The sequence below is a fragment of the Xenopus tropicalis genome, chromosome 3 (genome assembly GCF_000004195.4).
Source record: "Xenopus tropicalis strain Nigerian chromosome 3, UCB_Xtro_10.0, whole genome shotgun sequence".
Classification (NCBI taxonomy): domain Eukaryota; kingdom Metazoa; phylum Chordata; class Amphibia; order Anura; family Pipidae; genus Xenopus; species Xenopus tropicalis.
The window spans coordinates 27571767-27599222 of record NC_030679.2 but is presented as its reverse complement, the minus strand read 5'-3'; the positions used below and the strand labels follow the sequence as shown (position 1 = coordinate 27599222).

The following is a 27456-nucleotide window of genomic DNA, read 5'->3' as shown; positions in this document are numbered from 1 at the left end:
ACCTAGGGGCACATTTACTATGGGTCGAATCCGAGTCCGAATGGAAAAAATTTGGATTGGAAATGAACGTTTTGCGACTTTTTCGTATTTTTGCGATTTTTTTCGGCGCCTTTACGACTTTTCGGAAATTATCGCGACTTTTTCGTTACCAATACGATTTGCGCGAAAAAACGCGAGTTTTTCGTAGCCATTCCGAAAGTTGCGATTTTTTCGTAGCGCTAAAACTTGCGCGAAAAGTTGCGCTTTTTTCGTAGCGTTAAAACTTAAAAGGTGCGACGTTTTGCGCAAGTTTTAACACTACGAAAAAATCGCAACTTTTTGCGCAAGTTTTAACGCTACGAAAAAATCGCAACTTTCGGAATGGCTACGAAAAACTCGCGTTTTTCCACAAAAATTGTATTGGTAACGAAAAAGTCGCGATAATTTTCCGAAAAAATCGCAAAATACCGATCATTACGAAAAAAACGCAATCGGACGCATTCGGCCCGTTCGTGAGTAAGTAAATGGGCCCCCTAGAGTATTCTTTAACCTGGTACATTACCCCACATCTCTTGGCAAACGAAGCCATTTTGAATCTAACACTATATCTACATAGACATCTACATCTTCCTCATTCTTTCACATGGCTCTTATAGCACCCTGCTCACACACCCTAGGGCACCCATACATGCTACACATCAGCCAATGAATGGACAGAGTTGCGTCCTTTCTACCTCCTACAATACCCCGGAGCCACCTCTTCATAGGCAGCTTTCATTACCAGCCTGTTTTCCCCAGTACAACATGGCCAAATCAATACTTCTCTGCCTAACAACCTTCTGTTGCAGGCTAATCTCTTGCAAACAGGAAGACATCTTTAATTTTAGTAACTTTTGTTGATATCTGTTTTGTCATCCGAACTACTGAAAACCTGATTCATTATTCTCTTAAGTTCGCTGTGTGTGGTTTCATAGCAGTTGGTAATCATGCCATCTGTTCCTTGGCTGTCATCATTTTCTGTTGGCAGACCTGTGTCTGAATTTACTGATAATATTCTTATCATTCATCTGTTCAGAATTTCTTATGACCTGTTATTTTGCTAAATGCAGCTTTGTGCTTTTAGGAATGAGGCTTTAAATTAGTTTATAGGACCCATTAACCATCCATCTCATGAAGCAGTTGTCAATGGGACACCAGACAGGAAGTAGCAGGGCTATTCTAGGAGTTCTATGGGAGGAAACAGGAAGTGGAACATAGCTGTGCAGGGTCAGTGACAACATATTGAGAAACACCAAGGAACTATTGGTAATAAAACTGGGCATGGTTTTAAGAATAAAATATTACTACCATTTTTTTAATGTTAACACAGAAGTAAACGGCAACGTTTAACCCTTACATAACATAATTAGCATATGCTAATTAGGATTTGGAATCAGTTCGGTATTCCCCCAAATCCTTTACGATGAATTGGGGGGTCCAGTCGAATACGAAAAAAGTGCATTCAGTGCATCCCTAATAAGGACATTCTGTCAAGCCATATGAGCTTCTGATTATACCTCTCATAGAGAGCTTCTTAACCTCCGCTCTTAAACTGAACAGTTGCGATACATCTCAGATGCCTTACGCTGGCCATACACATTCAGAGTTTAGTCTTCTTCTGATGAACGTTCGGATATTGATCGTACGTTTAAATGCAACAATCTAAAACTGACATTCAGACTGAAATTCTAGGATAAAGCCCTAAAAATAAGAAATCAGAGGATGTTCTGAGCATAAAATAATTGCCAGACAATTGTACAAAAGTGACGTCCCAGAAATGCCTTGTAGGTGCCACTGTGGTACAGTTTATGTCTACATAATTATTGCCTGTTTCTGAAGCAAATAGTATCTTGTTTTAACCTGTATGGCAGATAAAATTTAAATCAACAGAGGTCATGGTAATCAGTATCACTGTTTTTTCCTAAAAGTCCTGTTTCTCTACATAAATCCTACTGAAGATCCTGAACCTGACTGTCTGGCAGCCCGACTGTAGCTTCTCAATCTGTCAAAAGGACTACGTCATAAACTGGGAGTATTCAGCTTGCTGTTTGCTCAAGGAGCTCCCCCTCCCTTTCACGCATAGCATTGCATTGTGAACTAGATAGCAGGCAGGCTTGAACTTTCCATTGCCTGCCTACTTCAAAGGGCTGTGCCCCCTCTCTGCTCTTCCCACAAAGAATTAAATAGCAGGCCAGCTTAAGCTCTTCAGTGCCTGCTTCTAAGGGCTCTCCCCCCTCCCCATTACACATAGACAACGGAGCTGAGCTTGTCACACAATAGCAGAAAGCAGAAGGCGGGTTTCAGGTTTGTGATTGGGCATATTTATTCACTTGGGAGGCATTTCAATTAAAACCCGGAAGAGGGGAACAAACATGGCTGCTCCGTTGGTCTGTAATTGGTGCTACCATAATTATGAAGCGAAAAAACTTTCATATTTAGTTTATAAGGAATTTAAAGCAGATACACATTAAAACACAACAGCAGGTGTAAAAAAAAATTTAAGTGGCTGTCAGTATCACTTTAAAGAGATACTGACACCAGAAATCCTTTGTACAACTATCATAACGCATAGCCATGATGATACAACTATCATAACACATAACATTGCCTTTGCAGGCTCATTATAATTTTGCCATAAAAGTATTTGCCCAATGCTTTTACATGCCCTATCTGATCCCCCATGTTCCCCTATGAGAGGGCTGCCATATTTGTGCAGCAGTAGTCTGTTAGCATTAGAAGCTATAACTGACAGGTTGAGAAGGGACAGTCAGGTTGGCAAAACAGTCAGGTTTAGGAACTTCAAGTAACAATTACTAAAGCAGCCCTATCAGGAAAAAATTATTTTAAAATAACCTATAGGGAACTTTTTACGTACATTTTTAAAGAGTAGTTTTTAGTGTCAGTATCACTATCACTAAGTCCATCTCTTTGATATTGTCATTTTGGTTTTTTTAACATTGGTACTACTAGCACATGGGCTTTTTTTTACTCCTTTCTGCAGCACTGACTTTTCTTTCTTCTCACCTCAAAAACTACTGCTCGAACAGTATCTCAAAAGAGGACAAGTTAGGCCTCTTCTTAGCCTAGACTTAAGGTCCCCATACACGAGGTGATTTCACTCGTTGTGCGACGAACGATTATATCGACAAACGACCATATGGCGATCGGGTTTCCATACGATATGCCATCAACGGGCAACGATAATTTGCAAAAGATTTCATCGTATCATTATCGTAAAATACGTACGATCGTACATCTACGTACGATCCAATCTCGTGGCGGAAGCGGTATTTATTTATTTATGTTCGTTGACTTCCGCTGCTGGCAACCATGACATGCAGAGAACAATCGTTCGAAGACAAATGTCTGACACTCACACTAACTGGCAGATTTTATCGTTAAACGACTAAAACTTTTAAACCTGGCCGATCGATTTTGGGGACGATAATGTTGGGTCGATTAGTGGGCCGACGATCGTTCGCACACCATCAACTGTACAATAACTTAACGATAGTATCGGATCGTTCGGAAATCGGTCGTTTGACAGTAAAAAATCGGCCCGTGTATGGGGGCCTTTACTCATCACATGAAACCTGTCAACTATATCCTCCCTCCTACTTAAGAGGAATGCTGGAGACTGAATACTGGCCTGCCACCACATTGTTCAAAAGGTCACTTAATGCAGCCTGTCATATAGGGGTCTTATAAGTATCCCATACAAGATCGATATCAACAGAAAGGCTGCTCTATTTTTACCACTATTCCTACCCCAGGGGCTGTACAGTCAGCTCCTTCTCCAATTTTTCTCAAGCAGACACTAAAATGGAGAAACCCACTTTGTAGGGATGTCCCTTTGCCAAGTTCTTACATAAGCTTCTTTACTTCTTGTATTGTTTATCAGTTTATTGTATGTAACCTGTCGTGTTCAGTGCATACACCCATTTATTGTACAGCACTGTGGAATATGTTGGCACTTGAAAATCTAATAATAATGATAAAAAGCATTACATATTTGTAATGCCCAGCAATTCATTACAGAAAGTTTTTGAATGCAATTAAACATCAGTATTAGGAAGAAAGAGAATAGTTGTTTTATGCACAGAGTTTCCCTTTGTCTGTACTAACTCACAGCAACTTCTGATGCCTTTTCTGCTGGGGCCGTGCTGTGCCTATCAATAGACTTCAATCTCAGCTGATTCACTGTGGTTGGCTGGTGTTTATCCAGTTCCATTAATGGGTGAATAGAGGAGGCTTTAATTGTGCATGCTTAAGGACAGTTTCAATGCCTGCATGGTTTCATTGTGTTAAATACTTCATTCTTTTCTCTCTCAAAGACTTTGGGGAGGTTTCAGTCAGTCTCTGGCAGGAGAGAAGCAGGATTGCAAATTTACATTTATTCATTCTCTGAAAAATGTGCTGGATCATCTCTGTTTAAAGGAACCGTTGTATTTAAATACTTATTAATACATATTGTTATATGTGCAACAGAGAGCCGGGGACAGTCATTGTACAGCATCAAACTGAAACAAATCATTATGTTAAATGTAGTTTTCCAGTGGTTAGGAAAATGTAAAGAGCTTACCAGCAAAAATTAAAACTCTGCATTGATATTTAAAAAGTCTGATAATACATACAATTCCATTATTGCCATTGTACTGAAGGGGATTTTTATTCTCTGCTTTATAGAAAACACAGGGGGCAGTGGGACAGAGGGCTGGCTACTGGCACAGACACAACTGCAGTTCCTCAGTAGATAAAAGGATTCGGTTCAAGATTCAGCGAAGATTCTGCCTTTTTCAGCAGGATTTGGTTTCAGCTGAATCCAAACATCTGGTCAAACCAAATCCAAATTCTTAAAATAGCGTGACTTTTGGTTACATAAACACGGAAGTCAAAACATTTTTAATTGCTCTTCTATTTAACCCATCAGTTGCCTAATTTCCATTTGCAAATTCGCATTTGAATCTTTCACAAAGGATTTGGGGTTCGGCTGAACCCAAAAATAATGGATTTGGTGCATCCCTAGTAGATAATTAGTCCTGCATCTGGGTATATTAATATTATTGTGAGCAGGGCCGCTGCTGGCCAAATGGGTGCAGAAATTTACTCCCCCAAATATTACGGAAGTAAAAATAAAATAATAAAAAAGGGACCCCACACACAGTGTCCCCAATATCCCCCATAGACAATGCCCCCATAGTAAGTGCCCCCAATTGCCCCCATAGATTGATTGAACTATCCGGGACAGCGGGATGCGTTATAAAAACTGGCGGGACAGTGTTGGGGAGTATGTTATAATATATAAAAATGATTTTTTTTTGAGCAGCTGGGATGGTGCCCCCCTGTGAGTTGGTGCCCTATGCAGACTGCGTACTTAGCTTATAGGGAGCGGTGGCCCTGATTGTGAGCAAATAGCAAATAGTCGGTGCTGTACCCAATGAAGAAAAATCTCGAGATCAGCACAGGAACTTCTACCTGGAACCCTGCCATCCACCTCCCACCCCCTGTCTGCGTCGTCCATTCTCCCACATGCCTTGTGTCCCCTGCTCCCTGCTTGCCAGTTGAAGACTGGCTGGGGAGGGGCAATTGGTTTTTAACAATAAAGGAAGCAGACCCCGCAGCCTGGTCCCCCTGTCCCCAAGGCCCCCCACAACTGTGAATAGGGTCTCAACACTCTGCTTCCTCTATAGTTACACCAGTGATATGCACATTGAAAATAACTTGGCACAGCACCATGTGACAGCACATCATGACTCTGCGGACCCCATGATGATGAAGATCAATAGCTCTCTCTCATCTCTTTACCTAATGTTGATGGGCCCTGCACAAGCTCAGGTAGACATGTTCAACTACTTTTTTTTTTATAACTTCATAATATAAACAATGACGAAGAAAATTATAAAATAGATTAAAAACTCCACTGAGAAAGGGACTGTGATTGATGTATAATCTCCGTAAAGCATGGCAGAAATGTGAATGAGCTATATAAATAGCAGGAACTTCAGGGAGTTTGAACTTCAGTTATATAAATAAAGAATAACCACCAACAACTCCAACCAAGAGGAGCTGAAAAGATTGCCAAATGTGTTTGATATTGCTATTTTTACTTAAGGGCAAGCTGTGATTTGACAAAGGCCTAATTTAGCTCTGAGAGGGCATTATTATCTGCTTTAAACTGACAACTTGGTGCCTAGTGCCTCAGTGACTCATGGCCAGAAATACTTTGCATTGTGTGCTTTTTTTTTCTCATCACCTTCACATACAGAAATAGTTATGTTTGCTGTCTTCATTACTGTGATGTATACTCAGCAGAAAATGCTGCTCTAAAACAGCTCTGCAAAGCACAGTACAATGTACATGGTTGCTTCAAAGTGTGCACTCAACTAAAGGCTTACACCCATATGCCCAGGTACAGTAACCCATAGCAACCAATGATATGCTTGCATTTAAAATAGAAGGAAATTTCATTTTACTGCATATAGATTTGCCACATTAGTGCCACCGAGAATGCTATATTTATTCTGAAGAAAGCTTTACCATACCTGAGTAAAGAACCCTAAAAGCTCCCTCTGTTTGTTTTAATATAGCAGCTGCCATTTTAGCTTGGTCTCAGTAGGTTCCTGCTGCTGGTAGCATAGATCACACATTCTGATTGGAGGGGGAGTGGATTCTTATGCATTCTTATATGAGGGGGAAACAGAAGAAGGGAAAGAGGAAAGAGCTGGACTTGGGTCCTGGAATGAAAGATTTTTTACTGAGAGAGGAAGTCGGATACTGAAGTACATGTGTACTGAAAAACAAAAATCAAGAAATCCTGTGTTTCTTCTGATGGAGGACTCAGTGCAGCGTTTCTGTGAGTGCTTATGGCTGTATTTACATAGACCTTTCTGATAAAGCTTACTTCGTTTTTACCTTTTCCTTTTCCTTTAAACAGGTGACTGTTACCTGTGAGAAGCTGCTGTAGGGGATAAGAACTTTACGACTGCATGAGACCCTAAATGCTATTGATAATTCTCACACTGATGCACACTAGTGGGTGACATGTTCTAATATATTTTGTTCCCCTCCAGTTACATTATTTTCAGAACACCACAGAACAAAATTATGTTTGGGACAAAGTATTACTGTCATCGAAAGTGTAATCTAATGCCCAGAGGAGACATTACTTTGGCAAACAGATGTTGTTTTAAGTTTTAGCAGATCTGTGCATTAGAGACCTGCCCTTCATTTTTGTTTGGGTCAGGCATATGGGAATGTTAACATCAGCTCGAAACAAATAAAGAGGTGATCCTTACTTAGGGCTCGGGCCCAAATGTGGTTCCCATTGCTGGAACCCAAAAATGATTTGTGAGTTGTGAAGCCTTAGAGTCATAGAAAGACATATCAAGAGACCTGGATAGAGAGCAACATGCAGGTGGCAATTATATCATAAACATTAAACTCCATTGCCATGGAGATGCATATATATATGGAACCTGGTGTGTGCTACATAAACATAATTTCAGTTTTACTGAGGAATAGATTTTACCTAGAATAGTACTTGGTCTCTTCATTTCAGAAGAAAACATAAGGTTTACTGGGGTAGACCCCTTTATATATGTAAATCAAGGCTTGTCAATGATGTCTGAGCTAGAAATGCAGTTTTTAATTGAGTTATCCTATAAGAAGGGGCCCTGATGTAGCTTCTACATGCTACCATTGGCTACATCCCACACAACTGGTCTCTGACAAAATTGAGCTGTTTCAATATAAAGTTGCCTATCTAGAAACCATGGTAGAAGTTTGATCCATACCTGCTGTAGCGGTGTGTCAAAGCCCTTCAGTTTGTAATGCTTGTCATGAAAATTGTACATTTTCTCCACTTGGCTGCTTGTCCTTCTGTGCTGAAGCTCAGGACTAGAAGGGAGCTGATTCACAGAACAGATTGAATAGACTGAAACACAGTTCTTACTGAAGGTGAGTTACAGGTATGTAAGATGTAATCAAAGGCATGGGCAATATATAGGCAAAGGGCAGTACAGTTTAGTAATAGTGGCTGGTGTGCCCTGCAGCACCCCCTTCCCCTTGGGTGGACACCAAACCGCCATTGCTAGGTTTTTGAGGGAAGTGTCTATAGATGTCCCTTTCTATGCAGGGAACATGGATAATAAAATAGTTAACCCAAAAACTTCCTCAGGACCAAAACCCTTCCAGAGGTTTTTAAAGGAACCTCAAAAAACTATGAAGGATCTTGATTGTAGTTGTCCATCCACTATAACTGTAACTGGTGGCTGTTGACCGGAATAAATATGATTAGTTACCATGGGTTTGTTAAGGGATACTGGAGGGAAATGGAGATGGATGGCCAATGATCATTGGCATCTGGGACATTAGAGAGGTGAAACAATGGGGTAAGGGTGCTAAGCATAGATACACTGAAATGTAGACTTCCCATAGAGACATGAGAAGCATTATTATTAGCAAATTCTGCCTAGGGAAGAAGCTAAGCCAAGTCATTTCAGCTTCATTATATTGAGGCTGATAAGCAAAGAGAACTAATCCCTAATGATTTGCAAATAAAAATAAAGAAAATTCCATTCCCAATCAATGGCTTAATCTTAAAATATGTCTCACCATACCATGCCAGGTCATACGGAGCTCACTTAATTGGCTGCAAGTCCCATTTGTAATGTAATGGACACTTGGTCGGTAAGGTTGGCTGTGGGGAAGCTGACACTGGAGAACAGACTAGAACACAATTTTAACAGAAGGTATGTATGTATGTATGTATAACTTTATTTATAAAGCGCTACAAGGGTACGCAGTGCTGTAAAATCTTACAAAATACAAAATTACACACAGGGAGGACAAGTGATATAATAAATAAATACAATATATATATATGCACAGGGAATAAGTGCCATGTGGTATGAGACACCGTAGGAAGGAGGTCCCTGCCCGTAGAGCTTACAATCTAAGTAAGGTAAGGTATTCAAAGGTGTAGTCAGTATTTAGGCAATGGCCGGGGCTGGCAGCTATGGGGATAGGCAAAATCAGATTGTTGGGGTCAGGAACTGAATAATCAAGAATTATTATTTGCTTTAATGCAGTTTCATGTGCGCTGTATACAGCATGTGTGCGGCTATCACTTTCATACAGTACACTGTGCTTCAGAACATGCCCTGTAACAGCCAGCAACAATAAACAATAATTCAGAGGGGCATCTAACAATAAAGAAGTTTCACCGAGTTTTCAAAAGACAAATAGAGATACTTTTGTATTTAATTTAAATATAGGCTAAATCATTCTCCTTTGCCCTGTATAATAAGAGGATATAATAACAATCTGATTATACACGAACCACAGATTGTCTCTTAGGTCTAAAAATAGGAACTTTAAAATAGCATCCACCGAGATCCTCCTCGTGCCTCAGGAACAGATGCAGAGCGCCCAGGAACACAGGATGAAAAGAAGATATGTGAAATGAAATCTTACTTGAAATAAATGTATAAAAATAGACGTAGAGGAAGTCGTAGGAGCGACACAATCTAACACATAATGTAATGTGTTAATTCTGGCAATAGAAAAACACCACAAGTGGCACAGTCCCTGAAACACTGCAAACTCAATTATGCATAAAAACACAAAGTTTATTAGAACAGGGAATTGGACTTGGTTAAAACCAATTAAATATAATCTCCCCCAAATAAGCCCATATATCATACCCGCCCCCACATTTCCAAAAGTGCAAAGCCGTACCAGGACTGGAACCATATGGTTCACGTACACCAGTGATCCCCAACCAGTGGTTCGTGAGCAACATGTTGCTCCCAGTGGCCTCAAGCAGGGGCTTATTTTGAGTTCCTGGATTGGTGGCAAGTTTTGGTTGCATAAAAAACAGTTGTTCTGCCAAACTGAGCCTCATTTAGACTGCCAGTCCACATAGGGGCTACCAAATAGCCAATCACAGCCCTTATTTGGCACCCTCATGAACATTTTCATGCTTGTGTTGCTCCCCAACTCTTTATATTTGAGTGCTCAGGGGTAAAAAAGGTTGGGGATCCCTGACTTACATGGTTGCATCCAGATGCAAATCAAGTATCACCCAATTATAAAGGGACAGTGCCAATGAAAGTCACAAATCCAATACAAATGTGCATGTAACCAAAGCGGTGCACCAATATAGGCCGCCAAAAATACTGATCAAAGATGTCTCCAGCAATCAATAACCAGGGAGTGGGGGAGATGTCAGGATTTGTGACTTTCATTGGGACTGTCCCTTTGACTTTGTCCTTTTTTTTACCCAACGTAACTATGTAACTCATTTGTATATAGATATAAAGAGGTGGAACTTTAGCCATTTGTTCTCTCCCTTAGTTGTGTATTAAAAACACAAGACATAACAGTCATAGCTCCATAAACGTGTATAATTCATTATAGTATTCTGTATTATTCCCTATTAAGCAAATGTGCTGTGTATGAAACTTTTCTGATAACAGGCAGGGAGCAGGATGCACAGTGAGTCACTTTAATAAAGACCTATTCATAATGAGTTTCCTCAGTGAAGCCCAGATCTGATAAACATGCTTCCTGCCATCTGTCTCACATAATGCAAGGTCTTTGCTGGAGCTCTATGGTATCTGTTTCTGTGTTCCCAGGATTGCTATGATAAGGAAAATAAAAAGTCAATTCTTTTGCTGGCCTTAATGTTCTTATTGGGATGCTGCATCAGTTATGTACATCTACTCAATCGCTAAACTGGGTCAGTGTGGCCTCGCCATCTCATTCCGCCCCCATTCTTCTGCTTTATGACACCCTAACACCCATGTCCTTGCCTTGCCCTTCAGCCAGATGCATCGTGTGCTGAACATCATGTGACTCAAACATCAGTTATTGCTCATTCTTACATCCCAGAACCAGGGAATTAATCCATAACTGAGCCAGTAAGTTAATCAGTCTATTGGCTTTTCAGTGATTTATATAGATGACTCTCTGCATGTTCCTTCATCTTGTTCTGATGCCTGAGCTCTCCTTTGCTATTCTCTAACTCACTGCTATTTATATTTTACAAGCGTTTGGGAAACAAAGAGACAATCTGGAACAATGTGTGTGTTCATATGATGCAGCGTGTTCCCCGGCCAGAGATACAGATTGTACTTGTTGGGAACAGGTCACTGTGTACTGAGGTTTTCCTCCCAGTTTCCCTATAATGCCATCACATAATAGATATTTTCATGTTGCTTGAAAGAACATTCAATGAGATAGAAGTAACCAGCTGACTGATATACATAGCCTGCCACGGTACTGCCAAGTGCCAAACAGATTGCCTTTCCTCTTTTATGTACTCGTGACTTTATTGTACACACACATTAACCCCCATATGTAACAAAAAAGGCATTAATTTTGCCCAGGAGCAGTAACCCATAGCAACCAATAAGATGTTTAGTTTTAAACAGGTAACCTGTGAATGCGGTCTGCTGATTGGTTGCTACCAGTTACTGCTCCTGGGCAAACTTAGTGCCTTGATGCCCTTAATATCTGTCTCTTAAAATCATTATACATTTCCTGTATTACTTAAATATATGTTTAATTCCAATATCTGTATGTTTCAGTTCTGCTATATCATGTATATATCATGTAACCCCTTCATTTGATACTGTATAACCTTCCTTCCCAAATGGCTTGTGTTCTCTGTTTTTGGAATCTTTCTCTTGTGATCAATTGGAACATCCCGGAGCTTCTTCATTTTCATTGCAGATTTGGTTTATTTATTAAGATTTCCCTTGTCCCTCAGTATAACAACTGCTAATCATACCATGACTACAGCAGGATTCCATAACAACGTAAAACCCTTTTAACTATGTATGTGTTATTAAAATAAAATCCTAAACATTCAATATGCACAACACTGTTTTTGACATATGTTAGCGCTTTATAAATAAATGTTAATAATATTAATAATAATAATATGTATATATGAGAGATAGACACCATATTTTAACCTGTATTTAGTAACCATTTTTCAAAAAGGCTTTTCACCAGAAACTCTTATTGTTTTTGTTGTTTCAAGATGGCTGACCTGCCGGGAAGGCCCCTATAATTTATTTCTGGAATAATGAAGCCCAGAAAACCAATATACATCATGGTGACCATAGTTAACCTGGATTTCTAAAAGCAGAAATATCCTCTAGGGGGAGTTCCAAGCTAACAAATGAACTGGCTTTCTTTCGTCATCCATGACACACACTCTATCATGCTGCTGGTTAAGAGCAAATGGAGGCTTGTGGGTGGTGCCTGCCCCATCAGATGCCCTATTTAGGGAATAATCTGTGTAGAAAAACAGTACCATTGACAGAAATGTCCATTTTGCTCTCCCAAATCACAACATACATCTCACTAAATATAGAGAAAGTAACAACCTGCAGTCTGTTTCTCCCATATCTGTTATTTAAATAACATTTCTTCCAAATCTCAGTAAATAAATACACAATAAGCTACTTTTCCAGATGACTGTACTCTTTAATGCTGCCAAGAAAAAATAGTAGTAACCCACAGGAGCACTTACCGCTTTTCCAGTGTGCTACTCGCCAGGAACCACTCCCAGACGGATCCCAAAAATGTTACACCAAAATATATATATATAGAGCGGAGCACCACTGGTTAAAAAATAAGAACATCTTTATTCCATTTTAGTAAAACCTTAAATACATCTCCTACAGAGACCTAGCGCTTAACGCGTTTCGTAGCCTCCCGCTACTTCCTCAGAAGCCCCTGAAGGCTTCTGAGGAAGTAGCGGGAGGCTACGAAACGCGTTAAGCGCTAGGTCTCTGTAGGAGATGTATTTAAGGTTTTACTAAAATGGAATAAAGATGTTCTTATTTTTTAACCAGTGGTGCTCCGCTCTATATATATATATTTTGGTCTCTTTAATGCTGCACCTGATAATCACATTGAATATATATCTCTGTGCCTTTTAACATTATTGTGTCCCCTTCCATAGTTTGTGAATAGAGTGCAGGCCTGACACGCTCCTTGCAATAAATACCAAACTAGCTGGGTTAACAAATGGTTCTTTGAAAACAGAGAAGACGCTGACATCGTTCATGAAAATGTATCCGCTGCAGCAGATGTCTGTGCATATGTATTTCTGCCATACCAAACGGCAGCTGTGGGTTCCAATGTACAGTAGGTGTGGCACACACACACACACACACGCAAGGGCACAATGTACACCAAGCCATTACATGAGGCTCACAGACAGTTCACAATTGTGCAGATCATATACAGTACATGTATTTGGCTGTTGAACTGAATTGTAGGAAATTTTGCAAAAACATTTCATGATTTTCTGCGTTAAAAATCCCCCTGTGGAACCCTTTGGCACTGGTAAATGTCATACTGGTCAGATAGTTTTATTCCATGTAAGTGGGAATGTTCAGCACATGTGCATAGGGAAATGGAATGGCAGTGACAATACTATGCTGTACCAGCCTGTGCTTGTTCTTTGCCGCTCTTAGGGCTGGCTGTCAACTCCAAGCTGTAAATGACTGAGATCACACCTTTTCCAAGACATAATGTGAAAGTATTGCTTCCAAATGAACATAACTTTTTGCAGTGTCTCATATTCTTCATGGATATTGTTTATATACAACAATATGTACTGTTCCCTACAGTCACTGTAGCTAATTAAATGTTGTGCCCTGGGCAACCAAAATTGTTAGAGAAAAGAGACTGCAACTTTGCAGTTATTCATGCAACTTATTCATGAGGGTAAATAGAGCTACTTTTGTAAAATGTGTATAGCTCCATAGACTGAGTTTATAGTAAGAAGTAAAGGACAAGTAGGTGCCATGAGTGTATGGAAAGGGGACACTGGCTGTAGGCAGGTGAAAGGTGGTCTGGCAAAGAGGCCCCATATCTATTGCCCTGTCATGCCCTGTGCCCTGAACTAGTAATTGTTAAGCACTTCCAATATAGGTTGTTAGAGCATTTTCCCACCATTCTACCCTCCCTACTGGGGTCTAGGCCATAATCTGGGCCTAATGCCTTACAGTTTTATGTATTGTGACTCTATAAAGGGGCAATATACAATAGTATAGTCACTGAAATAGCGCTTGTGTTAAAAAAAAATGTATTCTGCCTATTATTTTAATTAATACAATTCTTTTTCTTTATTCGTTATTATATAACAGTGATTATGAGTGCAATAAAACAGCATGGGCAGTGTTTATTGAACTCCTGATAGATTTATATTATGTAATGTATAGAACCCTTGCAATACAGTATTTATTTCTGCTGTTCAATCTTTGGCTTTATTTTATAATGTTATAAGGAACTCTGGGGTATCTGGAAGATTGTTTCCTTTCTCTCACAAGAGTTCTGGTTGGACATTTTTCTATAAATTCACTTGTATGTTCAAGTCCCAGCATGAACATAAAAGCAGTAAAATCACTTTTAGCATTTAAACATCGTACTGAAGGTGTTATATTATCACACATTTTTCATTAATTAATACAATTGTGTGGGATTGGATGTCAGAATAATCACAACACTGTACTGGAATATTATGCAATCTGTTAACCCCATGTGTGATACAGCAGTTTATATCATTAGGCAGTATGTACAGGTATATATAACTTTATTTATAAAGCACTCTCATAGCTAGAATATATCAGCAAGGCACAGTGATAGACAGGTACTGGATATTTGTAGAAAACATTGTCATTTGGGATTATTTAACCCAAGGTACCATTTTATGTGCAGAATTTCACTTTAGCAGTTTATCAAAATTGTCTTTCATGACGTCGCACATTTCTAGTGCATTGCAGTTGCAAAATAGCCTTCTAAAATGGCATCAGTTTGGATTGGTGGTAATTGCAGTTGCAAAATGGGCACTGCAAAATGGGCACTGCAAAATGTAAGGCAGAGAGCAGAACTTACATATATACACCTTGTCATGTAATTTTTGACATGGTGGATCCATCATGGTCACACTTCATTGAAATTTCAGTCATTATTAGTTGATAATTGGAATGGTAAAGTAAAGAATAGTTTAGAAAAAGAGATAAAAGAAGTTAAAGCTATAGACCCCAGTCAGATTACACACTATGTTGTCTTGGGGGTGCTGCTTCAGGCAGTAGTATGCTTAGGGTATGGAAGATCCCTTATCTGGAAAACACAAGGTCCTGAGCATTATGGATAAAAGGTCCTATACCTGTATATTTTAGATATATATGGACAGCTCTGATAAAAAGAGATATATAAGAGCCATTTGTTATTATTATTAGAGCTCCAACATGTTCTGCGGTGCTGCACAGAGGCTGCACACATCAAACATACACATGGCATACACAGGAGATAAAGAGGACCCTGTTCATTAGAGCTGATGATCTAAAACAGGAGTATGAGACACACGGTGTGATTAGTGAAGAACAATGTAGTACAGGTACCCTGTGCATAGACTCACCATGACAAGCTTCCAGACATGTTGGCTTTTCCCACTAAGGTGATTATATTAGTGTGTTGGGGTTGTTGCTAAGGCTGAGTAGGTTTTGCAGCTGGGTACAGTGATGATTCATTTATCCTAAGTTTAATGAAAGGACAAAACATGTTTAATCATTGCTGTAATACAAACGTGAATCAGTATTTACAGTCTCATCATACAAGAGAGCACAACTTGGCAGCAAGTCACCCTATCATGTAGAATCCTGTCCATCCAAAGCTTAAGCATTGTGTTCCTTAGAGAACTTGATTTTGCACAATGCAAATATTTCTGTACTCATCTGTATAATTTAACCCTCAAGGCCTTCTCCTGTTGATATTAATTCTAGGTCTAGTTACAGGCTTTTATTTGCCTCACAGAGGGCCCATGTGTATATGGCTCCCATTACATTAGCTGTGTTATAGTTTAACAATGAACAGGTTTATACTGTTTCTCTTAATTACATGTTACTGGAGTTTGACTTGGACTTTTCCACTCGACCAGTCTTTTTATGAGTTGAACATATTTCTTTCCATTAACTGTACTCATGTAATTCAAATATCAATATCTTATCAGAGGGCAGAACCAATGTAAGTAAACCAGATTTATATAGAAAGCACAATTTGGATAGATTGATGATCTTAAAGGTGTGGGTCACCTTTACATCAAGTTTTAGGATGTTATAGAATATCCTCTTCCTAGAAACTTGAGTTACATTAACATTTATTTATAAAGCGCCAACATATTCTGCAGCGCTGTACAATAAGTGGGTTACATACATTGGACATACAGAGTAACATATAAAGTAATCAGTTACCGATACAAGAGGTGAAGAGGGCCCTGCCCAAAAGAGCTTACAATCTACAAGGAGAAAGGGTTGAGACCCAAGGTGTGGGAATGGGCATGAGCAGAGTTGTGGCACAGGGTGTTGCTAAACTAGATTAGGGTAAGCCTCTCTGAATAAATGTGTTTTTAGATATCTCTTGAAGGCAGAGAGATTGGGAGAAAGTCTGACAGTTTGTGGGAGTGAATTCCAGAGAAGGGGGGCAGCCCTTGCAAAGTCTTGAATGCGAGCGTGTGAGGAGGGAATGAGAGAGGAGTTGAGGAGCAGGTCAGTAGGGAGCGTAACAAGCGGGTTGGATGGTACCTAAAGATGAGTTCAGAGATGTAGGGTGGGGCAGAGTTATGAACTGCTTTAAATGTGAGGGTCATTAGTTTGAATTTTATCCTGGATGGTAGGGGAAGCCAGTGCAGGGATTGGCAGAGTGGCATGGCAGAGGAGGAGCGGTTGGAGAGGTGTATGAGCCTGGCAGCAGTATTCATTATGGACTGGAGAGGGGACAGTCTTTGGAGGGGAAGGCCTATTAATAGGGAGTTACAGTAGTCCAGGCGAGATATTATAAGAGAGTAAATAAGAATTTTGGCAGCATCTTGGGTGATAAATGATCGTATTTTGGAGATATTTCTTAGGTGTAAGTGACATGATTTGATAAGTGATTGGATATGAGGAGTGAAGGACAGGGCAGAATCAAGGATAACCCCAAGGCACTGGGCCTGGGAAGATGGGGTGATGGTAGAATTGTTAACCGTTATAGATACCTCGGAAACAATGTGGGCGTTGGATGGGGGAAAGAGAACCAGTTCAGTTTTAGAGAGGTTTAATTTAAGGTAACGTTGGGACATCCAAGTGGAGATAGCGGACAGGCAGGAAGAGACGCGAGTTAGAAGCTCTGGGTTGAGATCAGGAGAGGAAAGATAGATCTGAGTATTGTCAGCATAGAGGTGGTACTGAAAGCCAAAAGAATTGATTAGTTTGCCAAGTGAGGAGGTATAGAGAGAAAATAGTAAGGGGCCCAGGACAGAGCCTTGAGGAACCCCGACAGAAAGAGGCAAGGGAGAAGATGATTCCCCATTGTAAGAGACACTGAAGGATCGATCTGAGAGATAAGATGAAAACCAGGATAAGGCAGTGTCACGAAGGCCAAGAGAGCGGAGAGTCTGGAAGAAAAGAGGGTGATCCACAGTGTCAAAGTTGAGTTGCAATTGAGCTTCATTAGTTATTTTTCAAATGATTTGCTTCTACATCTTTCCAGCTTTCAAATGAGGGTCACTGACCCACAACAGCCAACAACTATTGGTCTGTAAGCTTACAACTTTATTATTATTATTAGTATTAGTTTTGGGCTTATAACATCTTTTTGTTAAATGGAAACTACTTTAGGATATGAAAATATTTGCTATTTGCTTTCAGTACAGTGCGATTGGTCACTTTAATGAGTGATGAAATTAAATAGACTGACATGGAGAGAATAGGGAGCATTTTCAGTATTGCTTATACACAAAGGCAAAATCATGTCACGGGGTCATCCTTATAAATAAGTGTTAACATGTGTTGGTCCTGGAGGGAGCAGATGGGCTGCCAGATGTAAAATGGATTCCCTCAGTGTCTCCTGGAATGTGGCCACGGTCTCAAAAGAAAAGAGCCTTAAAGAAAAAAACATCCCATCTGCTGCTTGTCCAAAGCAAGGGCAAACGATACTGGCTCATATATAGAGATATGCGTTCCTCTCCTTACAGTGGGACAAAGCAGCCCCAGGGAAATCCTTCAGTCTTTTTTCTCATTAACAGATTAACACTTAGAACTGGATTTCACCCATATACCTCCGAGCCTGCAGCTTACTTTGTATAAATGTAAATAAAAAGTTCAAAAATATAAAAAATAATACCTAGATGCGTTATTTCCCAGAGGAAAGGAAAGTAATAATCCTATATTTGGTTTTGCCTCTTAAAAGGGTAGTTGGAATTTAAATGAACTATTAGTATGATGGAGACAGTGATAATCTGAGACAGTTTGCAGTTGGTCTTTTATGGTTTATCAGTTATTTAGCTTTTTTGTTCAGCAGCTCTTCAGTTTGGTATGTCAGCAACTGTCTGGTTGCTAAGGTCTTATTTTCCCTAGCAACCAGGCAGTGGTTTGAATGAGAGACTAGGATAAGTATAGGAGAGGGAATGAATAGGTAGATAAGCAATGAAAAAAACCTCACAGAGCAATCATTTTTGCCGGCTGGGGTCAGTTTCCCCATTTGAAACCTTGAAGAGAAGAGGATGGCAAATAAATCAAAAACTATAAAGAATAAATAATGAGGACCAACTGCAAAATAGCTAGGAATAGGATATTCTAATAAGTTAACTTAAACGTGAACCACCCCTATAACTTGCACAAAGAACAGGCCCGGGTTTCTCTTGCAGCACTTTTTGTGTGAAAAATGAGTCCAGTTTCAGTTCTAAAGGAACTTGGTTCTGTTGAGGGACTATTAGGCTCAGGCTCCTCCAGTTCTGTCCAGTCTCTCCCTACTCCTGTGCTGCAGGATCTTCCCTCCCCTGTCAGCCCAAACAGCCTTCATGGTGCTTCATATCCCTTATCCCATTGTGCTGCATCCCATTTGCCTTAGCCTAGGAAGGAAGTACTTTTAATAAAGTAGAATTTATGGCACAAATATTTGAAGAAATTGCTGCAGTGTATTATTTTCATATGTTATTGCTGTTCTTTAAGGGACTCTGTGGCCACGGCCAGTGGAATGTCCGAATCTGGAATCAGGGAAATGAAAACAGGGCCCAAGGACACACACTGCTCTATTCCAACATTCCTGCCTGCATGTTATTATAATTCTATTCATTTTTAAAGGAGCACTCCTACTATTATTAGATTATTGGTATAACTTATAAGATCCTATTTTTCCCTGACTTGCCCGTAGGTGTACAGGTATCGGACCCCTTATCCGGAAACCCATTTTCTAGAAAATTACAGGCCATCTCCCATAGACTCCATTCTAATAAAATAATTCACATTTTTAAAAATGGTTTCCTTTTTCTCTGTAATAATAAAACAGTACCTGTACTTGATCCCAACTAAGATATAATTACCCCTTACTGGGGGGCAGAACAGCCCTATTGGGTTTATTTAATGGTTAAATGATTCCCTTTTCTCTGTAATAATAAAACAGTACCTGTACTTGATCCCAACTAAGATATAATTAATCCTTATTGGGGCAGAACAGCCCTATTGGGTTTATTTAATGGTTAAATGATTCCCTTTTCTCTGTAATAATAAAACAGTACCTGTACTTGATCCCAACTAAGATATAATTACCCCTTATTGGGGGCAGAACAGCCCTATTGGGTTTATTTAATGGTTAAATGATTCCCTTTTCTCTGTAATAATAAAACAGTACCTGTACTTGATCCCAACTAAGATATAATTACCCCTTATTGGGGGCAGAACAGCCCTATTGGGTTTATTTAATGGTTAAATGATTCCCTTTTCTCTGTAATAATAAAACAGTACCTGTACTTGATCCCAACTAAGATATAATTACCCCTTATTGGAGCCAAAACAATCCTATTGGGTTTAATTACGGCTTAAATAATGTATTTAGCAGACTTAAGGTAGGAGATCCAAATTACGGAAAAATCCCTTATCAGGAAAACCCCAGGTCCCGAACATTCTGGATAATGGGTCCCATACTTTTTTTCATTTCACTTCCCCTTTTTTGTTCTCATTTTACTTTGCCCTTTTTTTTTGTCTTTCTTTCTTTCTCCTGTAGAGAACAAATAATGCAACCTAAAGATAACACTAAGGTGGATAGAAGAAATACGATTTGTGTAATTCATTGCTTTATTCATTGGTTCTTATTGTTTTTATAATACAAAGAAACTTAAAATATAATAAGGAAAATAGGAAGTGACATCAGGAGTGATGTCATCTCCACATGCTTTTTAAACTTGTATCAGTTCACTTCTGACTTTGTACCTATGAATACGTGTGGCAACACACGAAATGCATCAGGTCTGGATCCTTGAATAAAGCTTTTTGAAGTTTTACAACCGCTGTCCTGGAGCCCGTTGAGTGCATGCCGGTGATGTTTCCATCCCTGTACTTGCCCTTGGTTAGATCAGGTTAGAAATATTTTTAGAAACTTTGATCACTGTTGGTTGAGGCCACACGGAAGAGGAACATGCGGGTGGGGAGGTGCAGGCTGGCACAGTGTTCCACAACTGGGATGGAGGGCCCCTAAGGTGACAGCCCTGGTGGGCCCTGGACACCCAAATCCGACACTGGATCCTGCTTCTACCTTTAACAGAATAATGCCCCGTAGCCAATATTATACTGGCCTGGCTGGTAAAAATGACGTTTGGTGCCAATGTTATTAATAGGGAGAAAAGATAAAAATAAAGGAAAGATTGTATGTGGCAAAATGATAATTATATCCAGGCATTAAAGGAGAAGAAAGGTAAAAACTAAGTAAGCTTTATCAGAAACGTCTATGCAACAACAGCCATAAGCACTCACAGAGTCCTCTATCAAAGGAAACACAGGATTTCTAGTCTCCTTTTTTGTAAACATGTTTTTGGGTATCTGAGAAAAATCCTTTATTCCTGGGGCCAGAGTCTGCGCAGTTCTCTCCTCTCTCCCTTCTCCTGCTTCCTCCTATAAGAATTTATAAAACTCATTCCTCCCTCTCTTAGGAATGTGAGATCTGAGCCACCAATGGCTAGAGCTGCAGCAGGAAGCTATGAAGACTAAGCTAAAATGGCAGCTGCTATCTTAAACAAATGGAGGGAGCTTTTAGGGCTCTTTACTCAGGTATGGTAAAGCTTTTTGCAGAATAAATATAACATTTTATGTGGCAGATCTACTGGCAGTAAAGCTAGAAAGGAGGAAAACATCAGTCAAGAGTTAAATAATTATCCTATTTGCAATTACAAAACTCTGTTTTTGGCTGATGCATCAGACAAGATTAAAGATTGTAACGCAATTCTAGCAATGGCACGAAATAAACAAATGAATATAGGTATGCATATATTTTGTGTTTCCTTTAAACATATAGTTATATACAAATAAAAATACTAGATTTACAGCAAAAAATTAAGGTTGGCTTTGGAACCATTTTCTAGATATATGTACCTCCTAAAAACATCCATTGTCAGACTGCAGCCTGACTTAGTTTATGGAGATATATAGCTATTAATAGTTGGTAAGCAGCAGTTGTCCCTGTCTCAGCAGTGTTAATAACGGGAAAAAAAACTGGAGGGCTGCAGGTTGGATGTTGTTGTCCCAAAAAAAAGCTATTGCAAAGAGCTTGTGGCCTGTATGAAAGGTAATATGATATACTGCCATCCTACAAGCAGCTTAGATATGAACACTTGTTTGTGCTTGCATCGGCTTCTCTGGGTACTCTGGTTCCCTCCCACACACCTAACACATACAAGAGTGTGAATTGGCTCCTGATAAAACTGCCCACTGTATTTGTGTAAGCGATAGGGATGTTAGATTGTCAGCTTCTCTGGGGCAGGAGGTGTATTATCTTCTGAATGTGCTGTTAAATAAAAGCGAAATACTTCAAAAATCACAAAATATTTACTGCCAGTTTAGAAAGAGAAATGTTTTTCTTTTCCACTATTTCAGAATATATGTACAGGTATGGGATCCCTTATCCGGAAACCTGTTAGCCAGAAAGTTCCAAATTACGGAAAGGCCATCTCCCATACACTCCATTATAAGCAAATATTTCTAATTTTTAAAAATGAGTTCATTTTTCTCTGTAATAATAAAACAGTACCTTGTACTTGATCCCAACTGAGATATAATTACCCCTTATTGGGGGCAGAACAGCCCTATTGGGTTTATTTAATGGTTAAATGATTCCCTTTTCTCTGTAATAATAAAACAGTACCTGTACTTGATCCCAACTGAGATATAATGACCCCTTATTGGGGGCAGAACAGCCCTATTGGGTTTATTTAATGGTTAAATGATTCCCTTTTCTCTGTAATAATAAAACAGTACCTTGTACTTGATCCCAACTAAGATATAATTACCCCTTATTGGGGGCAGAACAGCCCTATTGGGTTTATTTAATGGTTAAATGATTCCCTTTTCTCTGTAATAATAAAACAGTACCTGTACTTGATCCCAACTAAGATATAATTACCCCTTATTGGGGGCAGAACAGCCCTATTGGGTTTATTTAATGGTTAAATGATTCCCTTATCTCTGTAATAATAAAACAGTACCTTGTACTTGATCCCAACTAAGATATAATTACCCCTTATTGGAGGCAATACAAGCCTATTGGGTTTATTCAATATTTAAAGAAATTTAGCAGACTTAAGTTATGGAGATTCAAGTTACGGAAAGATTCCTTATCTGGAAAACCCCAGGTCCCGAGCATTCTGGATAACAGGTCCCATAGCTGCACTGTGTTGTAATTGCAGAGGTTGCAAGGGCTGTGATGTGTACAGTCATGTTCATGATTCCCCAATACCCATTGGGCACGTGAGACAAAGGGGCTGAAGCCTTCACATCTGGATAGGTTCATCTTATTGGTTGCTATGTGTTACTGCTGCTGGGCAACATTAGTGTACTTCTGTTGTCTGCCTTTCTAAAATCATTAAACCTAACAGCCAGATAGATTTTTTTTTTTTTTTTTAATTCCCCAGTTGGCCTATAGGTTAAGTGCTGATGCTTTGGGATGGGATTTCATGCTAGAGACCCTGATTTGATTCCGTGTTGCAACTCCTTGTGACCCCGGACAAGTCACTTAGTGCACCTATAACAGCTGCCTTTGCTTGCTGAAAAAGTGCCATGTCCCATGGGAAAAAGACTCTACACAACTAATTCCCATTTTTACTCAAACTAATTCTGTGGTTACTTTTTATTAAAAATAACTATAATACAAGCCCAGTTCTTTGCATCTTTTCTTTTTCTCTTTCATCCTGTTATTTTGATCAAGGTCATGGATCATGGGTTATTTTGCCAGTTTGAATTGCAAAAAAAAATATACAGGACCCCTTATCTGAAAATCCAATACAGGAATGGGATCCCTTATCCGGAAACCCATTATCCAGAAAGTTCCAAATTATGGAAAGGCCATCTCCCAGAGACTCCATTATAAGCAAATAATTCTAAGTTTTAAAACTGATTCCCTTTTCTCTGTAATAATAAAACAGTACCTGTACTTGATCCCAACTAAGATATAATTACCCCTTATTGGGGGCAGAACAGCCCTATTGGGTTTATTTCATGGTTAAATGATTCCCTTTTCTCTGTAATAATAAAACAGTACCTGTACTTGATCCCAACTAAGATATAATTACCCCTTATTGGGGGCAGAACAGCCCTATTGGGTTTATTTAATGGTTAAATGATTCCCTTTTCTCTGTAATAATAAAACAGTACCTTGTACTTGATCCCAACTAAGATATAATTAATCCTTATTGGGGGCAGAACAATCCTATTGGGTTTATTCAATATGTAAATTATTTTTAGCAGACTTAAGGCAGGAGATCCAAATTACAGAAAGACCCCTTATCCGGAAAACCCCAGGTCCCAAGCATTCTGGATAATGGGTCCCATACCTGTACTTGAAATCAGCTTTTCTGTATAGAGATATAATAATATAAATATATATAAATATTATATATTTATAAATATAAATATTAAGGGACACATGACACATATCTACGGCTATTTCGTTTCCTATCTTTGTAACATAAACATTATATTACACCAATACATAAACTACATATGCCGAGTGGTATTTTTGGAAGAAAACATTTTATTTTTTTTTTGTTCAAAGAAAGGAAAAGCAATATAAATATCAGAGTATAAAACTTGCATGTCGTACATTGACATTAGTCTATACGCATATAAGAAGGGTGAAAGCATATTTCTATATATATATATTTATAAGTACAGTTCAGTATTAGACACATTGAAAGAACAGGTGTATTTACTTTCATGTACATTTATATCACAAACCACACAGAAAGATACAGGAGGAGTTAAATTACTGCTGTCCACAGGGGGTGTCTAAAGGGGGGTGAAAGTATCACATTGCTATGTACAACACCAGCTAAGCTACAATGGATGGATGTTAGAAAGTAAAAAATTGCAAAATGTATTCTACAGCTACAAATGACTAATATGACATTCTTGGTACTAGTGTTAACAGCAGTGAAAAGATTAGTGCACTCGTGTATTTACCCTCTGTTTGTTCACCTTGCCGTTGCTTTGGGTGCATGGGTGGCATAGGAAGCAGAAATGAGTGTATAAAGCATTGGGGAATACTACCATACATATCCATTGGGTGTCTTTCTTACCAGAGGCGTTGGAAATAAACTGTGCTAGACCTGATAAGGAGGGATGGAGTATAATAATGTAAAGAGTGACTATAGCTGACTATATTAGGGCTCATTTATTGGCGGGGGGAAGCAATGTATAATGTGCAAAAAGTAGGCAGAAGATACCTTGTTTTTTGCTCACAATGCACCAACCCCCGGCACATACTGTATATCTGCCACTGGCACAGCACACACAACTCTTTTTGTCCCAAACTGTCTCACTGCTATAGGCTGTGGGCAAATTGTGCTGATGGTTTCAGTGTTTGCACACATTAGAGACCTTGTGCTCAGAATTAGTAAATGGGCCTTAATATATTATGAAACTATGACATTTTTACAGCTCCCATGGTTAGTGAGAATACAGTGCAGCTCTATGCAACTGATACTTTCAGACTTGTCACACAAAGGGAGCACTAGTACATTTCCAGCCTCCATAGACTTCCACTGAATATTGGTTGATAGTTGTGGTATTTATGGAGACTGGGCCTGTACCAATTCACCTTAGTGCATCCAAACTGAATATCTGTACAGAGCCGAGCTCATCACATGATCTGCACGAACCTAACATTGCAAGAACTTGCTGCACCCCCTTAAATGTGTTCTCTGTTCCCTGACTATATGTAAGGTGGTAAAAAATATAATATATAAGACTTTCATCAAATTACAGAGAGAAAAAAAACAGTGTTCAGACAAACAATACAAATAAAAGGAAAAAAAGATAGCTGGTATAGGGAAGAAATGTTTAAAGAAATAATGTGACTTAAACAGGATTATTCTATATAACTAAAACATGTTTTCTGTAGAGATGAAAGATGTATGTATTGTTCTTTTCCAACAGATTTTCCCATCTTTATGCACTGATACACAGATCCTCTATTTCATTTAATGAGGGATGTCTCCCATGGCCAATCAGTCAGCAGCAGCAAAACCAGGTTTTGGCCAAACAATCTATTTTAGAACCTATAATATTCAATTTGTCCTTTGCCCTGTCTAATGCCACAAGATGCCGTGCCAGGCATTACGTGCTGCTTTGGGATGACTTTAGAACCACAACCACAAGTAGATCTGATTCTGCCAGACCGGCACATTTTGAAGACTGAAAGTATTGTATCTATTTGTAGAAAGCTGGGGGTTTCCATCATGACCAAGCACTTACTCAACTGTCACATGACACAATCAATAGGATGATTAATTAGCTTGTGGCTGACCACTCTCTGGAACTCTCCAGCCTCCCATCCCCCCTCCCTCCCGGACCCTACTAATTATCTTCCAGGCCCTATACTGTATATTTGACCTGCACTAAGCAGGCTCACTCCTCTAACATTCCATACAAAGAATGAACAACCCCATGCTGAGTATTCACATGCAATTTATCTGGCTTTCCCTTCCATGGAAATAGTGGTGCTGAGTGACCATTACACATGCACTTATATGTGTAGAAATAGAAATTGTTCCATTCATTACTCTGTAAGAGCAAAGGACAAAAAAATATCACCCCAACAAAAATGTCTGTGCATAGCAGCTTTCGGTTATATTCTCAGAGAGATGTCTCTCCATTGTTCCACTCAGACCCAACTCTATTAAGCTAAGGATCCCAATAAGCACTTAAGAGAATTAGTGGCTCTATCTCTCCTACGTTTGTGTGGTCGCTACCTACCTACTCCACAAATACACTTGTGTACCTGTCTCTTATTAACAAAGCATAACTTCATTAGAGAAGTGTACAAGTGTTTGATTTCCATTCAGTGCCCTGTGGTGTCCAATAGAAAGAGTCCTAGAGACGTTCTAGAGAAATATTGCAGCATAAAAACATCCACAGTGTCTGAAAATAATAATAATATGTCTCTAAGGAAAATATAGGCATCATCTAAATATGAGTTACTGCCTGCAATATTTCACAAACTCCCTAACAAGTATAAATTATAAATTAACCATTTAGCCGTAATTATATACACTGGAAGAGACTCCACAGCTATACATGTGGGAAAACATCTGCTGTACTGAACAAAGCTAAATCTGTATAGAATGCGAGAGAAAGAGAGTGTATTTAGCTCAGAAATAACTCAAATCAAAATATAAAGATGTGACTGCAAAATATTGGCTAATATCGACAGGGCCCATTACTCTGAGAATTAACGGCAGAACCATGAGCAGTGCTAGCCATGTCCCCCACAGCTAGGTCTGAAAATGACACATAAATTCCAATTATCGTTCTCATTTTCCAGTTTCTTTCCACATGACAATCATCATCTCTCTTGGATTTTGGCTGGGGAAAGGTTCTCGGGGGGCTTCTGCCCTGTTGGTGTCAGCCAATCAGTCTTTACTTCTTATCCTTTTTGCCAGATTTCTTCTTGTTTCCACCTGAAGGTGCGGCAGACTTCCCTTTCCCTGCAGCGTTCGTGAGCGTTGATGTCGTTCCTGGAATGTAGATGTTCTGCCTGTAGTCGGGTAGATGTTGAAGGGTAAATTGGGGTCCATAGCGAGCACTAAGTCCCATTGTTCCTGTGCCACCTCCAATAGCTGAACCTTCAGCAGCTTCTGTAAGGAAAACAAAGCAGAATATTATCACAATGATGGTATAGCAATGCATTGCAATGGTTGCTTAGTGACAGCCAGAGAGAAATGTATAGGGGCAAATTTAAATAAAAAACAAAATATAATGTGAAAAGCCATAATGTAACATTCACAGATACTTTTATAGAAGGGTCCCACACACACTAGAACTATACAATTCATAGCGCTCTGTGCTACTTTTAGATTTCTAATACTGTTATATGGGTAGTTCACCCATATAT

General features: G+C 39.3%; 1 protein-coding gene across 43 annotated transcripts in view; it reads right to left on the bottom strand.

The window, feature by feature from the left end:
* Nucleotides 1–24076: 24076 nt before the first annotated feature.
* LOC101733947 (protocadherin gamma-B5) overlaps nucleotides 24077–27456 on the bottom strand; it is a 249548-nt gene continuing 246168 nt past the window's right edge. For 42 of the 43 annotated variants that reach the window (XM_031898772.1, XM_031898754.1, XM_031898757.1 and 39 more), the window contains exon 4: nucleotides 24077–27199. In XM_031898772.1, the coding sequence (XP_031754632.1) occupies nucleotides 26982–27199 (218 nt within the window). In that variant the 3' untranslated portion in view covers nucleotides 24077–26981. The remainder of the gene's footprint in view (nucleotides 27200–27456) is intronic. The other variant, XM_031898753.1, reaches the window with a different exon arrangement.